This window comes from Rhinatrema bivittatum, chromosome 6, assembly GCF_901001135.1.
Source record: "Rhinatrema bivittatum chromosome 6, aRhiBiv1.1, whole genome shotgun sequence".
Taxonomy (NCBI): Eukaryota; Metazoa; Chordata; class Amphibia; order Gymnophiona; family Rhinatrematidae; genus Rhinatrema; species Rhinatrema bivittatum.
In genome coordinates this window covers 83,144,725-83,162,301 of record NC_042620.1, presented here as the reverse complement: position 1 = coordinate 83,162,301, position 17,577 = coordinate 83,144,725, and the positions used below count along the sequence as shown (strand labels likewise).

General features: G+C 43.2%; 1 protein-coding gene across 3 annotated transcripts in view; it reads right to left on the bottom strand.

Moving 5' to 3' along the window:
• GPD2 (glycerol-3-phosphate dehydrogenase 2) overlaps window positions 1-17,577 on the bottom strand; it is a 516,322-nt gene that overhangs the window by 80,610 nt on the left and 418,135 nt on the right. For all 3 annotated transcript variants that reach the window (XM_029605520.1, XM_029605522.1, XM_029605521.1), the window contains 2 exons: window positions 10,299-10,430; window positions 6,602-6,760 (listed from right to left, as the gene is read on the bottom strand). In XM_029605520.1, coding sequence (XP_029461380.1) covers window positions 6,602-6,760; window positions 10,299-10,430 — 291 coding nt within the window. The remainder of the gene's footprint in view (window positions 1-6,601; window positions 6,761-10,298; window positions 10,431-17,577) is intronic.

Below are 17,577 nucleotides of genomic sequence, written 5' to 3'. Positions count from 1 at the left end.
GATTATAAACGCACCCTCCATCTCTACAAGATCTCGCTTCTATAGACAAAAAAAGATTTTTATGCCAGCAGAATCCACGATATACAATATGATGCCAGGGCTCCATTCTCCTACGTATCCCAACTCACAAAACCCTCTGCCCCTACCATCCCAGATGAACAGGCTCAATCCAAAGCTAATGAACTAGCACTCTTCTTTCAGGATAAAATTATAAACACTCTAGCACTTCTCCCCACCAACCCAATACCTCCTGCCTTAAACCCCAACTCTACCCCTTTCCTTGGAGCCTCTCTCGACTCCTTCAAGCCCACTACCCCCTTGGAGATAGAATCCACCCTCAGGAAATTGAAACCTTCCAGCCATCCAACAGACCACATTCCAACTAAACTGCTACTCCTCATCCCGAGCACCATCTCCAGATCACTGGCTAACATCATAAACTGCTCCCTAGCCCATCTACCATGGGAGCTAAAAACGGCGTCCCTCAAACCTCTCTTGAAGAAACCCAACCTGGACAGAAAAGAACTCTCCAACTTCAGTCCTGTATCCAACCTCCCTTTTCTAGCGAAGCTCACAGAGAAAGTAGTGAACACACAACTCTCAGACTACCTGGAGGAACATAAAATACTATACCCTTCCCAGTATGGCTTCCGTAAATCGTCCAGTACAGAAACCCTTCTCATCTCCCTATCAGACCACATCCTTATGGGCCTAGACAAAGGGTTTTCTTACTTACTTGTCCTCCTAGATATCTCAGTGGCTTTCGATACTGTGAACCACGCCATCCTTCTAAACTGCCTTTCAGACATCAGATTATCTGGACTCGCCCTCAGATGGTTTGACTCCTTCCTCAACAACAGAAGCTGCAAGGTCAGAGTCAATAACAAAGAATCCCCAAGTTTCAAGTCAACGTTAGGCGTCCCCCAAGGCTCCTCTTTATCTCCCACCCTCTTCAATATCTACTTACTGCCCCTCTGTCAACTACTCACAAACCTAAATTTAATACACTACCTCTATGCAGATGACGTGCAGATCTTGATCCCCATAAAAGAATCTCTTCCAAAAATGCTTACCTACTGGGAAAATTGCCTTAAGTCCATCAACAGCCTCCTCACCAGCCTGAACCTGGCTCTCAATGCAGCCAAGACAGAAATCCTTCTTATCTCCCCTGACAACTCTGCCAACACAGATCAAACAATCCCTGACACACAGATATCTCAAGCAAGAGATTTAGGAGTAATCCTAGATAACCATCTGAATTTAAAGAAATCGATCAACAATATCACTAAGGACTGTTTCTATAAGCTTCAAGTTCTGAAAAGACTCAAACCCCTTCTTCACTTCCAGGACTACAGAACCGTCCTTCAGTCAACGTTATTCTCTAAAACTGACTACTGTAATGCTTTACTCCTGGGGCTCCCCATCTCCGCCACCAAACCACTACAGATGCTCCAGAATGCAGCAGCCAGAATCTTAACCAACACCAACCGGCGAGCTCATATCACCCCTATTCTCCGAAACCTGCACTGGCTGCCAATAAAATACAGAATCCTACATAAAGCACTCACTATAATCCACAAAACCATCCACAATCAGCTGACACTAGACCTTCAGATCCCTTTCAAACTCTACTCATCTGCAAGACCCATCAGAGAAGCATATAAAGGAACTCTACTAGTCCCACCAAATAAATCCGCCCGCCTAACTTCCACCAAAGAGCGTGCATTCTCCACAGCGGGCCCAGTCCTTTGGAACAAATTGCCGACTGACCTAAGACTGGAACCATGCCTTCTTACCTTCCGACGAAAACTTAAGACTTGGCTTTTCCTCCAAGCCTTCCCCTAATTTCTAAAGTGTTCAATCCAGACTCAGCCCAACTGATGGGACGTTCGCACTAGTCTCAGTACTATTCATATGTATTTTACCTCTAGTTAATTTTTGTCTTTCTACTTCCCGGCTACTCTAGCCCCCAAGTTCAATCTCCTTGTTATATGTAACTTTGCTTCGGCTCTCCTGTTTGGTTAATTAGTTAATGCCCTAAATTCCATGTAAACCGGTCTGATATGAATCCCTTCATGAAGACCGGTATAGAAATATGCTAAATAAATAAATAAATAGTGCTGGCGGGTCTGCTGTGTGACCTGTTCAATAGACCCTAGAAACGGGAGTGGTGCAGAGTGATTGGAGAAGAGCGGTGGTGGTCCCGCTTCACAAGAGTGGGAACAGAGAAGAGGTTGGTAACTACAGACCGATTAGCCTCACTTCGGTGGGAAGCTTAGGAGTGAGTGTCGAGGTGGTGGCCTGGATTGCAAACTGGTTGAAGGAAAGAAAACAATGTGTGATGGTAAATGGAACTCTCTCCGAAGAGAGAGTGGTGTACCGCAAGGATCGGTATTGGGACTGGTCCTGTTCAATATCTTTGTGAGCGACATTGCGGACGGGATAGAAGGTAAGTTTTGTCTTTTTGCGAACGACACTAAGATCTGCAACAGAGGACACGCCGGAAGGAGTGGAGAGAATAAGACGGGATTTAAGGAAGCTGGAAGAGTGGTCGAAGATATGGCAGCTGAGATTCAATGCCAAGAAGTGCAGAGTCATGCATATGGGGAGTGGAAATCCAAATAAACTGTATTCGATGGGGGGAGAAAGGCTGATGTGCACGGAGCAGGAGAGAGACCTTGGGGTGATAATGTCTAAAGATCTGAAGTCGGCAAAACAATGTGACAAGGCGATAGCTAAAGCCAGAAGAATGCTGGGCTGCCTAGAGAGAGGAATATCAAGTAGGAAAAGGGAAGTGATTACCCCCTTGTACAGGTCCTTGTTGAGGCCTCACCTGGATACTGTGTTCAGTTCTGGAGACCTTATCTCCGAAAAGACAGAGACAAGATGGAGGCAGTCCAGAGAAGGGAGACCAAAAAGGTAGAAGGTCTTCATCGAATGACTTATGAGGAGAGATTGAAGAATCTAAATATGTACACCCAACAATGGATATATATTGTACATTAGATACAGTTGAACCACATGGTCTCAATAAGAAGATAGATTGGGGTTTGTGCTAGCATCTGAATTTATTAGTTTGTGACTTGTTTGTTTTGAGTTAATAAGTGCATGTGGTTATATACATTGACTTTGATTTTGAGAATAACATTACTTTACGTCCTTTTCATCAGCCATGAGATCTGATATGCACGAACTTTTATATAAGCTAGAACATTTGGTGTTGTGTGCTTGAGCTATTCGCCATTTTAAAAGGGTCTGTACAACATACTGAGGTGAGGTATCCAGCGTATCTTGTGTGTACTTTAAAAGTAGTACATCCCAATTGCATCATATTGATATAGTGTCTTTGTTATTGATGGATATAGTGTTTTTAATGTTTTGTTTGTGTTGTTTCAGAGCAGGTAACCCCTGATGAAGACTGAAATATGCGTTCATGTTGGGTGACTGAGCTCAAGAATGCTGAGGGTTATAAAGCTTAAGAATGCAGAATGATGGCAAGACCCGGGACAGTTTTTTGATCTGAGGTAAGTGCACTTTTTAACATTTAGATTTTGACGATGTTAAAGGTTTGATAGAGACAGGATTATGAGACTTACTGTTCAGAATTAGCAAATGAAAAACTAGAATGCTCATTTCTGATACCGCTTGGGGCCCATTGTGTGGCGAGAGGCAGTGGATAGATATCTAAGTAGCACCTCAGAAAAATTTCTAATGCCGTGTTCTTGAGTGCTATTTCATATTGATATATTTTTGAGTCTGAACACTTCAATTGTGAGAAATATATAAGCCTTCTGGATTGTGATTTTGAAACTGTAGACAATCATATTTTTATCTATAGAATATGTGCATGCCATACCTGTTTCTCCTCAGGAAAATTATAAACATAATATCCTGTTACAAAAGCACAGTAAAACTGCTGAAGACTCTGAATGCATTAAAAATTAAGTAACGCCAGATGACACTTTAGGGTGAGTAACAAATATCCAGAGCCAGGGAAGATACACATTTTCAGTGTATTGCCTTTTAAGAGTACTTTTCCCCACCCTGTTGTCTGTCCTTTTACTACTGTTAAATGTCACATTTCAATCTTCTCACACCACTGCCTTAGTGTTAATAGGTGCAGAATGTTTTAAAACAAAGCAGAAAGGCAAGGGAAGAGCTACCATGTTAATGTGCTTCCTACCTTGATCCCTTAGGGAAAGGTCTTGACACTGCTATCCTATCGGCTCCTTCCACTTAATTATAATTGTTTCTCCTTTGAGGAATTCAATCACTTTCAGCACTTAATGGCCAAAAAGGTGCTTAAATGTGTAGTATGTAATTAGGATGAGAAAACATTGCATGCTTCAGTTACATCTCTACCTCTGATGTAAAGTGTTTTTTTTTGTCACTATACAATTAGACTGAAAAACACTGAGTGATTTGATTCTTAATTTGGAATATTCATTCTGACAGATTTTAATACCATAAACCAGATTCTGGGGAACAGAGAATGCAGCAGTGTTATTGCTATTACTGGGCTTAGTCTGAACATCAGAACCCTCCAGATTATGACTCAAAATTCCAAAATAGCTCAATTTTACACAGCTCCTCTCTAGGGTTAACATGTGTCCCTGAAGAAGAACTGGTGGTCTGTGCTGATGTAAAACCCATCATGAATGGGAGACATAATTTGGAAGAAGAAAAAAGAGGAAGAGAAGGAATGTTCTATTGAAAAAATGTGCCAACATGGGTTGAATTTTCAAAGGAGTTACGCATGTAAAACTAGTATTTGTCTAGGCAATTTTCAAAAACCCATTTGTGTGTGTAGAATCCATTTATGTATGTAAAACAATTTGAAAATTCAGCCCTATGGAGTGAATTTTTAAAGGAATTACACGTGTAAAAGAAATAATTTTCAAAAGCCCATTTACGTGCACAAAACCCAGCTTTACACGTTGGAATCCTTTTGAAAATTAACTCAAAAGGGACAGAGACAGGATGGAAGCTGTCCAAAGAAGGGCAACCAAAATGGTGGGTGGTCCCCATCAAATGTTGTGTTCTGCGCCCGCGACCATCCGCGGGCGTGTCCCCCTACCTGACCACGGCGGCGACCCACCGTGGCAAACACCAGGTGAGAAGCCCCGGTCCAGTGCTGTGGTTCCCGCGCGTCGGCACGGGCCCCCAGGGTTCCCATTCAGCTGGGAGCCGTCCCTGCTTCCCCGGTGCAGCAGCTACAGCCCCACCCGCGGCCGCGCCTCCTCACCAGAATTAAAGGGACCTAAGCCCTTTAATTACACTCAGCTGCCTTCAATGCTCCAGAGCAGAGGAAGTATATAAGGAGGCTTCCTCTGCTCCTTCCTTGACTTGGCAACTTCCGTGGTTAGTCAGGTCTACTAGCTTCGGTGAGTTCTTGTGCTTGGGATCCTTGTTCCTGTTTCGTCTTGGTGTTCCTGGCTCCTGACTTCGGATCGGCTAGCGGTAATTCCTGGCATTGACTTCGGATCGGCTAGCGGTGATTCCTGGCATTGATTTCGGATTGGCAAGCGGTGATTCTTTGGTGTGTGACTTCGGACTGGCAAGTGATGATCCCTCAGTGTGTGACCTCGGACTGATGAGCGACAACCCTCTGGCACTTGACCTCGGACTTCTTCTTGACCGTCGTCTCCAAGGGCCCGCCTAAGTCCCAGCGGCCCGGGTCCCTACGGGCTCCTCCCGGGGGTACCGTGGACTTCCAGTGGCGAAGACACACTTCCTTCGACATCACGACTCTTCGTCGGCCTCCACAGTTGCCTCTGTCTCCAGTGCCGAGGATCAGCTGGTCACGTCTTCTGCTCCTGCCTCGCCACCCGACGGGAGAACCTACGGATCTTCCTCCTAAGGTATTCCATCCTCCCGTCAGCCCAAGGGTTCACAAGCCTGAGCATAACATCAAATGCCTTATGAGGAGAGGTTGAAGAACTATGCAGATATTCAGATACTAATTTTTATTTGAGAAAATAAATTTTCAATTTGTTTGTAATTCTCTGACTGATTATTTGATGGATGATATTTCAGATTCAACTGTATTTGGTTTACATTAGATTTGTACGGAGCAGCATAAACACAAAGGGGTTTATGTGAACAGGTATGAGCCAGTTAAATTTACCCTAATGTTCAGTCAGAATTACCTGGGCTATCTGAATTTCCAGCTAAATCTACTCATTAAATATGGCACACTATTTTATCTGATGTATTTTCAGTCATACTTAGCTGGCTATTTGAATATCCAGCTCACACACACAAACTGACTGCATAATTATTACTATTTAGTTACAACCGATATTCATTTTATTTCCCCTAGGGGTCTGAAAGACCAAACCAACCATGCCAGCAACTGAATCTGTGAACCCAGTGTTATTGAGATAATACAGGCTGTAGCATTAAACTTGAACCTACTGTAATTTAGTGAAATAGTGCACATTTCTTATATTAATTTTTTGCCTGCTTACATTATTTCATATTCTAAGATTTTTTTTCCCTTTATGTAACCAACATACTATAAATTTGAGTCTCAGGCTACATATTAAGATGCTCAATATTCCATTTTTTTTTTTTTTTAATAAAGAACTGCATTTCATACCATTTTCTTCTCTTCACTCCAATTTAATTCTTTGCCCATTATTTCCACAATTCTTGGTAGGGCTTCCTCGGCAGCTTGTACATTCAGGAAGGCCAATCGAGTGCGACGTGAAACAACATCAATTGCAGTACATGCATATTCTTTAACTGCATATTTGATCTAGATGAAATTAAGAAAAATTATGTATTTTCTGTAATTATAAAATTAATTTGTAGTAGTTATTAACATTACTTAAAACAGTGGTATTAGCTTCTAGTTCTTAAGGGCCTCAAACAGGTAGGTTTTTCAGGATATCTAATACATGTGCATGAGATTAAGCTACATACAACTAGGCAGTATGCATGCAAATCTTTCTTATGCATATTCATTAGGGAAATCATGAAAATTCAACCCATTTGGAGCCTTTGAGAACTGGAAGTGAATACACTGGCTTACAGCATGACTAAAAAAATCCAACACTATTTATTTTGATGTACAGTATATTCCGCCTTCTATTACAATAATTATGGTCAGAAACAGCATTAACATGGTGTGGTAGAATGGGGATCTTTGTGCATGTTGAGATTTCTTATTATGCACTGAGACATTTTGTTCCCCAAGTAAAACCTCCTTTCCTTTGCATCCTTGAACTGACAGACAGGAGGCAGCCCAACACCTGCTGTGCTCTGCAGTTTCTGACAGCTAGAACTGAATAGGTTAATTTACCTTGTATTCCAAAGCAAGACTTGAAATGCTTGCTTCCCCAGGTTCCACAAGGTAGTGTAATGCTGAGTCACTTAGGAGGTGGAGTCAAGATGGAGAACACTTCAGAGCTCTGTTAACTGCTTTTCTTAGTTTCTTTCTGTTGGCATGGGAAAGAGAAAAGGGAGGACTAGAAACTACCCGGTGGAGTCCTCTGGATGACTGCTCTCAGATCCCATAGATTCCTTTGTAAAGATACAAAGAGCACAGACTTTGCTGGAAGGCTCTGATGTTGTGTCTTTGGGGCCCCCTAGTGTTCTCTCAGATTCAGAGATTTTCTCACTCCAGAGCCTCATGAAACTCTGTGGCAGCCTGGAACAACATGAGGGCTGTGTCTGGGATCAGGTGAAGATTTGTTGCATCCCAATGACATCACTGTTGCCACGTTGGAGAGGAAACTTTTGTCTTTATCTCCAAGAGGGATTGCAGAGGAGGGGGACTGTCAGCATGGTTCGGGCTGCAGCAAAGAAACTGCTTCAACACCGGTGGCTTCAGGTTTGCTTTGACAGTGATTTCCTCCCCCTTGATCCAGCATCCTAAGGTAGTCACCATAGAGGGTATATGGGAAGCTATTGTGGCCCTATCTGGCTAAATGACTCAATTTATGCCCCAATCCCAGTTCCTGGTGGCTGATATCTCTAAACAGAAGGAACTATCTATTTCTAACCAGAAAATTGAGTCTTTGGAAGTGAAAGCTTCAGTATTACAGGCACAAAGAATACCTTGGTACTGGGGCAGCCTCAGCTTCAGATTAAGGTTGAATCTTTGAAAGATTTTATCAGATGAATGAATCTTAGATATTAATTTTCTTAAACAAAAGTTTGAGACAACTATTTAAATGTTTAAGAAAAACCTTCTTGAGGTTTTGAAATTGCTTGATAAGTTAATTCTTCCCATGTCCAGGATTTATTATATGCTGCTGTATAAAGAACTGACAATAATCGCTATGTCTGAACAACCTTCCATGGACTTTTCAAACTTGACTACTATATTAGTATAATCTAGTGATGAAGAAATTATTCCCTCTACATTGGTAGTAAACTTATTGGTAGACTCAGACAGGGATTATTTACTGAGGCTATATTTCCGTAAAAGGAATGTTCTTTTTTTAATCTGAGGGTGGCTATGCTTCCAGGTGTTACCAAGTCTACATAGCTTAGGAGGATGCATTTTCTTCTTCTTAGGGCTGGAGTACAGCAATTAGGGGGATTCCTTTGGTTGAATTATCACTGCAAATATATTGTAAAATTAGCTGGGATTAAATGTGTGTTCTATGATCCTGCTCATCTGATTCAGCTCATCAGTGAAAGAAAACCTTATCTAGACCTGGTATATCAATTTCATCAAAGGTAGTCTCTTTCTCAGTGTTATCTGCATTGATTGGAAATCGAAGCCCACAACAATGTTTCAGTTATTCCTTTATACCCCCTGGATTTATTTCTTTGATATGCAGTGATTTAATCCCCTTATTTTGTGAACTAGAGTGGATTAGGTCCTTGTCTCTGTACAAAGGAATCCATGGGACCTGAAAGCAGTCATCTAGAGGACTTCACCGGGTAGCTTCTAGTCCTCCCTTTTCTCTTTCCCATGCCAACAGAAAGAAACTAAGGAAAGCAGTTGACTGAGCTCAGCAGTGTTTCCCATCTTAACTCTACCCCTAAGAAACTCAGCATTATACTACCTTGTGGAACCTGTGGATTAGCTCTTATGGATTGTTTTCTTATGCTAGTTTACATCTGTGCCAAGACCTTATCCCAGCTCTACATAACTTTGTGAGGACAGCCTCTCTTGAAGCTTTCCCAGGCACTAGCTAAAGTACAGTGAAAAGTGTCTAGTTAGCACCAATTGTACGAATCATCCTTATTTAACCTGTTGTTTGCAAAATTGCATTTTCTTTTCTGTTCACTGTTCTTGCTATTTGCTAATTAACTTTTTAGTTTGCCAGCTCTGTCCTGTCATTGAGGATCCCTGCATTTTTTGTATTTGGTCTGTAGGTACTTTTCTTGGAACTGTGTTACCCTTGGATTATGTGGGACCTCTGTGTCAATAGAAACCACCAGGGGATAGCATGTGGGCACAGTACTTGCCCAGAGGCAAGCAGGAACTCAGCTGGCCAGTGGGAGCCTGCAAGTGCACCAGCACGTGCAAAAACATAGGCAGGCCTGAGTAGGACTTGGCAGGACCCTCCAAGTGTCCACAGGTATGCTCTCTAATACTGTGCTGCATTATTTCTACTAACATGTCGAACTCCCTGGTTGGAAAGGCACAATATAAATATACGATGGTGTATTATGTGACACATGGCATATCACCAGAACAGCACACTTATCTGGTACTAGCTCATTTGGTTGTATGATATTAAGGGATATTTGCAACAAATCACAGAAATGTTCATACTTTATAAAATCCATCAACATCTTCAGTTTGAAAATACATCCTTGCTTTAGGATCTCTAAAATGTAGGTTTTAACACTGCCTCGGGTTATGCAAGTAGCACTGGCATGATTACTTTAGGTAACAGCAGGTTTCATTTCTGCAGATAATGGATGGTCATTCTCTAATATTTGCCTAAAAATCAACCAATAGTGCAAGACCAATACAAGTTTCATCTTGATTAATCTACCAAACCTCAACTGAGTAGCGGCTGTTAACATTATCTTCAGTTTAGCAAAATTTACATGGTCTTACAAACAAATCCCTACTTCATCAGCTACAACTAGGTAATCTATTATACAAGACAGACTAATAAGTGGATGGCTATAAGTAATTTGGCTACAGTAGAAAGGGCTCTCCTATCAGCTCAGCAATAGTGTCTCAGGCTGGGATCAAGGAGGTTGTAGGCTCAAATCTCAAGATACCCTGTTGGAAAAATAAGCTGTAGCACTGCAATAAATGTGGAATCTGACAACTATCCAAAAATAATATAAGGAGGAATTTAATTTTATCCCATGCATACCTCTGCTTCAATATATGGAAATTCTGATACAAGACGTTTTCCAACAATTGGCCATCTTTTTCCGGTAACTTTTGCTATTTTGGCTACTTCAAAAGCTTTGTCTCCATATGCAGAAGCAAGATGCTGAGCAACCTAAAGGATTGAACACACATTTAATTAACATTCTATGTCTAGTATATTCCTTATAGCTGCCTAGATTACAGTAGAAAATGTGTAAACTACTTATCAGTTTCTAAAAGCCTGTAACAGACAGACTGAAGAAGGTATTAGATCTTGACTGTTTGGGAGAAAACTACTTCTGTTGTGAATAATTAGGCTATGCATGCATCAATGTAACTGATGCTTCAGCTACTTTCCAGCTATTTTGATAATGTTTGAAGAATATAAGATTATGCTAAGAACCAAAGAACTAGGATGTTATACATGACCGAACGACGGTATATAAAAATCAATAAATAAATAAGTAAATGACAAAAGCAGAATGAATACTTCTGCAACTGTATAGATATCAATGCATGAATATATTAAAAACACTGACTAAGAATGCCCTATACCAGCATTCTGGGAAAGGACATAAGAAGTGCCATACTGGATCAGACCAATGTCAATTGAGCCAGCATCTTGACTCCAATAATGGCTAGTCCACTTCACAAGTACCCTACAGATCCCAAACAGTTGATCTATTTTTTCTCTCTCACACCCGGGGATAAAAGCTAGTTTTCCCAAGTCTACCTGGCTACTAACCTTTTATGGACTTTTCCTTCATGAACTTGTCTAGCCCTCTTTAGAACCCCACTATCAGGCCGATACAGTAAAGCGCGGCTGCGGTTACCCTGTTTCTAACCATCTTTCTACCCACAATTTGGCTGCGTAAGTCTAACCCGCGATTCACTATCCGTTTTTACCAATCTTTACCGCTTCTTTAAATCGACACGTATCCCTTTCTGCCTGCGGCATGTATATGATATGTAAATGATCGAATTAGCTATTCCCTCCCATACAGTAACATGCGCCTACCCCTGACCCTGGCGTTAGAGGGATGTGACAGCAATAGGCAGGCTCCGGTCAAATAAGTGAGTGGATTGGAGCAAGCGAGTAATATGGTGTGGCCTGGTTCTCCAACGCTCGGGCATCGGGGATTGCCGGTCCTCTCTCCCCCTCTCCCGAAGCAAGGCGCAGGGCGAAAATCGACTCGACATGTTATTAAAGCAAATAGAAATTGTAACAAAAGTAAACTTACTGCATGCTTCCAGCAGCCCCAGTCCTCTCTCCCCCCCTCCCGAAGCAAGGCGCAGGGCAAAAATCGACTCGACATGTTATTAAAGCAAATAGAAATTGTAACAAAAGTAAATTTACTGCATGCTTCCAGCAGCCCCAGTCCTCTCTCCCCTCCTCCCGAGGCGCCTACCGTGGCTCCCCTGCCTCCCGGGGGCAGCCGGCGGCGAAAGCGGCTTCTAGCAGCCCCGCCGGCCCCATGTCGAGTCGATTTTCGCCCTGCGCCTTGCTTAGGGAGGGGGGGAGAGAGGACTGGCAATCCCCGATGCCCAAGCAAAGGAGAACCATCCACTTCCTGGTACCTGTCATTTGAAATGACAGGTACCAGCGCACCCAGGATACTGTATAGGCGCTGTATAGCACTCTATACAGTAAAATGGATTGCGCTTCATGGACGCGCTTTGGCCGCGGCTTGCATTTGCATGCCATTTAAATACTGTATCGAGCGGTATGTGATCTGAACTGTGCGCGCGGCAAACGAGCGGGCGCCTGGCACTGCCGCATTTTTTCCTTACGCACCCTTACTGTATCGGCCTGTATATTAGTTGTTTTGACCATATCCTCTGGCAACAGATTCTATCGTTTATTATTATTATTAGGAGAAATAGCCTAGTGGTTAGAGCAGTGGGCTATGAACCAGGAGACCAGGGTTTGCGTCCAGCTGTCGCTCCTTGTGACCTTGGGCAAGACACTTTACCCTCCATTGCCTCAGGTACAAATCTAGATTGTAAGCCCTCTGGGGATAGGGAAATACCTACAGTACCTGAAAGTAAACTGATGTGATATTTCAGATCGAATGTCAGTATATAAAAATAAATAAATCAAATACTTTCTACAATGCTAGTTTCATGGAGTATCCACTAGTCCTAGTATTATTTGAAAGGGTAAATAACTGTTCTCTATTTATCTGTTTTAACTCACTCATAATTGTATAAAATCTCAATCTTATCCTCTTCTCAGTCTTTTATCCCCATATAAGAGCTTTTCCATCCCTTTTATCATTTTTGCCACACTTCTTTGTACCTTTTCTATGTCCACTATTTCTTTTTGAGATGCAGAGTCCAGAACTGCACATAATAATCAAGGTGAAGTTGCAGCATGGATCTCTACAAAGGCATTATGATATTCTAAGTTTTGCTCTCTACTATTTTACAAATAATTAACATTCTATTTGCCTTCTTGATTGCCAATACACACTGAGCTGATGATTTCTAGGTGGTATCCAAAAGGACTCAGAGATCCTTTTCCTGGGTGGTGACCCCTAACATGGAAACCAGCATCATATACATCTGCATTATTTTGCTCTTGTCCACATTAAATTGCATCTACCGATTAGATGCCCAATCACCTAGTTTCAAAAGGTTCTTCTGTAGCTCCTCATAATCCACTGCTGTTTTAACAATTCAAAACAATTTTGTGTCATCTGCAAAACTGGTCATCTTATTTGTTCCCTTTTCTAGATCATTTATAAATATGCTAAATAGCATAGTTCCCAATAGAGACTCATGGGGCACTCCACTAATGAGCTTTCTCCATTTGGAAAACTGACCAGTCCCACCCTCTGTTTTCTATCTTCTATCCAGTTACCAATCCAAAATAGGATACTGCTTTCTAGCCCATGACCTCCAAATTTCCTGAGGGGTCTCTAATTAGAGACTTTGTCAAATGTCTTCTGAAAATCCAAATACATTATATTAACTGGCCTGCCTTTATCCACATGCATATTTATAGAGATGTGCATTTGTTTGAAACAAATGGGCAAAATATAACGAAAGTGCCCATACTCATTTCATTTGTGGTCCCCTGAAATGAATGGACAGGTCCCATAAATGAAACAAATATTCTTTGCCCTATTTGTTTAGGTTTCCCATTCATTTCTATGGTTCAATGAAATCTATCGTTGTGCACTGCTGAGAAAAAAACAAAACAAAACTGGTAATTATAGCATCCAGATCTTGCCTGTGTGACCTCATCGCCTTGTCAGAGTCAAGGCAGGACAAGTTGGCAAGGAGACCAGCCAAAGGACAAATCAGAGTAGCATCATTATTAATTAGCCGATAACTGCTCTCTGGATCAAGTAACGCTGATGCTCTCACACTGTAAAATCTCCAAGAGCATATCCTCTCTCTAGCTCTTCACTGAGAAGGGCATGCTATTGTAAGCTCTAACAAAGTATTTCTGCTCTTCTTTGTGCTGCAGCGGTCTCAAATACTCACTGTGCAAGAAAGAAGTAGTGCATTATTGCTGATATTGAGTTTCTCTTCACTGGGGAAAGGTCAGGGTGGGAGACAGTGTAGAAAATGAAGTTGCGGCAGTGCTAACAATTTTTTACTCTCTGTCTGGGCACAAGTGAAATGAGTAGAACATGCTCAGAAACTGAAGAGAAAAGTCTTACCATGCTGCCAATCTTTGTCTGTTAGTGTTTAACATTTTTTTTGTATGTACAGTCAGTCAGCACTACTGCACATAGCACAGCACATATATACATACTTTACATTTATCTTTGTGTGTGTGTGACAGAGAGAGAGAAAGAGAGAGAGAGAGAGAGACAGATGCAGGTCTCCATACAGTGAGTGGTACTGTGAGGGGGATACAGTAGAGAATCAAATTCATTTATAATATTCAAACCCTCAGCAGGCAGTGGACTTCAACAAATTCTATCACGTCAGTAAGAGAAATGAGGCAATGTTGGCAGAGGCCTCAATAAAAAGGCAATCCTGTACCTAAATTGAAGAGGGACATTTTTAAGTCCAGAATGGCAGGAAGACAGCTCAATGCAGAAGAAATCTAAATTTTGAGGGCATTTGCTATCATTGTCTGTACCTTTCCCTCTTACTTTGCAGAAAGAAAAAGTGGAAGAATCATTCAAGACTAGCATTAGCCGAGTAGGGTGGCAGAAGTGCAATGCTCAAAATCAGCAGTGGCTTTCTCTTTGGTTATTGCTTCTGAGGTAGTGATGGTAGGATTTATACCAACTGAACCAGAGGAGGAATCTTGCCTGGAATTCTCTGAATCAGAAGCTATTAAAAAGTGTTAGTAACCGAAGAGAATTTGGGAAGTTCAGTCTGTAGCATCTTGGCCTCCATTAAGTAAATGGGGAAAGAGATGATACTGACAATGCTGAGATCAACCCCCAGGAAGAGCAGATAGTGCAGATAGAGTGCGTGAGTGATGTCCTTGGCATTTTTCCTCAGAGTCTACCTTCTACCTTCAGTACCAGCATCAGCCTCTAAGGACGTAGAGAAGGGATTGTGTAAGAAATCCCTCAACTGGAGGCACTTTAAAATGAAAGAGGACCCACATTTTTCTCACTGCATTCAATGCAGAAAGGATATGAGTTGAGGGAAGCAAGTGGGGCATCTGACAAACGCTGGTATGCATCACCTGCAGAAGCAGCACCCATTAGAACTGGCATCAGGGAGGGTGGCAGTACTAGAGGAAAGGGTTTGAAAAGGGGAAGGCTTTTCCCCAAGCTGATCCCATGGCCTCTTCTCAGCAGTTTGGTGGCAGGCTAGCAGTCTCCAGCCATGTGTTCGAAGCAGCAACCCAACACAAAGGAAATGGGATAGTGTTTTGTAGCACTGTTCCAGGGCAATAAGCCAGCAGCATCTAAAACAGTAACAAGGAGCATCAGGGAAATGATTGCCCTTGGGGATCAGCCCCTGCAAGTAGTGGAAAATGTGGGCTTTAAGTATCTGCTTACCTGTCATGCACCACGTATACCACTTTAGGAATCTTGCTGCTACCGCTCTGCCTACCAGCCTTGCCCCTGATATATCATATGCCTGTCATGCTCTAGATGTACCACCTTAGGGATTTTTCTGCTACCACAGCCTACCTGCCTTACACCTTACATACCACCTTAGAAATCTTACCACTACTCTGCCTACTGCCATGTCCTTGACAGACCAACTTAGGGATCTTGCTGCTACTGCTCTTACTACACCATTTGGCATTTGATTTGGATTTACCATCAGGTGCCGGAACCAGTACTTTGAGGATGTAAGCAGGTTTTGTCTGTCTACTGTATATTCAGATTGTTGCGGTCCCGACCGCCCCTCTCATGTTTGGAGTCAGGCCCGCTTACCGTCTCTTCAGCTCTTTCAGGAATCCGCTTGAATCCAGGCTCGACAGGGCCTCCGCCCGAGGAGTTCCCATTACAGGTCTACCCTTGCCTGGCCTCGCACGCGAGGAGGGTGCTCTTAAGCGCACAGCACCCGGAAGCCCGGCTCCGCCTCGCCTGCTGACATCACGCCCCGCTCCAGATTTAACCGGCGTCCAGTCCCCCACTAGATACCTTGCAACGAGGTTTCCTGCTGACTAGTTGCTTCCTGTTCCTGTCCTTGCTTGCTGACTCTCGTTGTCTCCTGGTTCCTGATCCCGGTTTGCCTAACGGACTTCTCACTAGCCTGCTGCCTGCCTTGATCCTGGTTTGCCTAACGGACTTCTCGCTAGCCTGCTGCCTGCCTTGATCCCGGTTTGCCTAACGGACTTCTCGCTAGCCAGCTGCCTGCCTTGATCCCGGTTGCCTAATGGACTTCTATGCTAGCCTGTCTTGACTCTGGTTTGCCACGGACTCCAGTGCCAGCCTGCCACCACTCCTGATCCCGGGTTGCCTCGCGGCCTTCTCTGCTAACCCGCCGCCTGCGGTGACTCGGGCCTGCTTTGTGGCTTTGCCTCCTAACCGCTGCCGGTTCAGACTCCGCCTTCTCCTGTGACCTGCCTGCCAGCCAGCCATCTGCCTTTCCTCCGGCAGCTATCTCTGAACTTTCTGACCTCTCTCCAGACCACCCTCGGACGTGCCCTCTCTGGACTATCTTGAACTGCTCCAGTCCCTACGGGCCCCTCCCGGGGGGATTCCAGGCTCCTGGTATCCTTGCCAAGCACCGACTCCGCCTCCCGGCCTGCTCTGTGTGATACCTGCAGGCCGGCCCAAGGGTCCACTTTCTGCGTTACCACTGCCCGGTCATAACACAGATATTGTATGTTAATGTTTTAGTACTGTTTCTATGCATGTTAATTTCTTTGTACACCACCTCAAACTTTTCTGTTATTAGTATAGTTTATAAATTCTTTTAAATATATAATTATATCACCTTCAGAGTAATTATGTTAATGTGTCTATCTGCCATGCCTCTTATGTACCACCATGGGCATTTTGGTCCCTCTGTGTTGTTTGCTGTTTGGATCTTCCCTAGTTCTCTCACCCTTGGTTATACTGGGGGTGTTTTGTTCCCAGAAAAAAAAAAATTTAAAAAAGCAAAAAAGCAAAATGTTACTTACCTGTAACAGGTGCTCTCACAGGACAGCAGCATGTTAGTCTTCACATATGGGTGACATTGCAGGATGGAGCCCAATCACGGAACACTTTTGTCAAAGTTTCTAGAACTTTGACTGGCACCTACTGGGCATGCCTAGGATGGCACTAACCCTGCAACCAGCAAGGGTCCCCCTTTAGTCTTGTTTAAAAGCTAAAGTAAGTGCCAAAAATAAAATAAGAAACATAATGAACTCAACACCGCGGGGTGGCGGGCGGGTTTCGTGAGGACTAACATCCTGCTGACCTGTGAGAACACCTGTTACAGGTAAGCAACATTTTGCTTTCTCACAGGTCAAGCAGGATGGTAGTCCTCACAAATGGGTGAGCACAGAGCTGAGGATGTCCAAACATGCACCAAATGTATCCAAAGATGTGCAACAGGCACAACAACTGGGGTGGAATTTGATAGAGGGCATCCTGAACCCTAATGGGTAGGCGGAAGGGTGTTGGTACATCAAGTTGCAAAAAGGTTGTGCAAGACAGATTGGCCGAAGACGGAATCTTGTCTTCCAGCCTTGTCTAGACAATAATGGGCTGTAAAGGTATAGAGAGAACTCCAGGTAGCAGCTCTAAAAAAATCAGGAAGTGGCACCGAGCGAAGGTGCGCTACAGAAGTTGCCATGGCCCTGACGTGGAATGCCTGCTTGCTGATAGCAAAAAAGAAATGCAGTCCGCTAGCCAGGA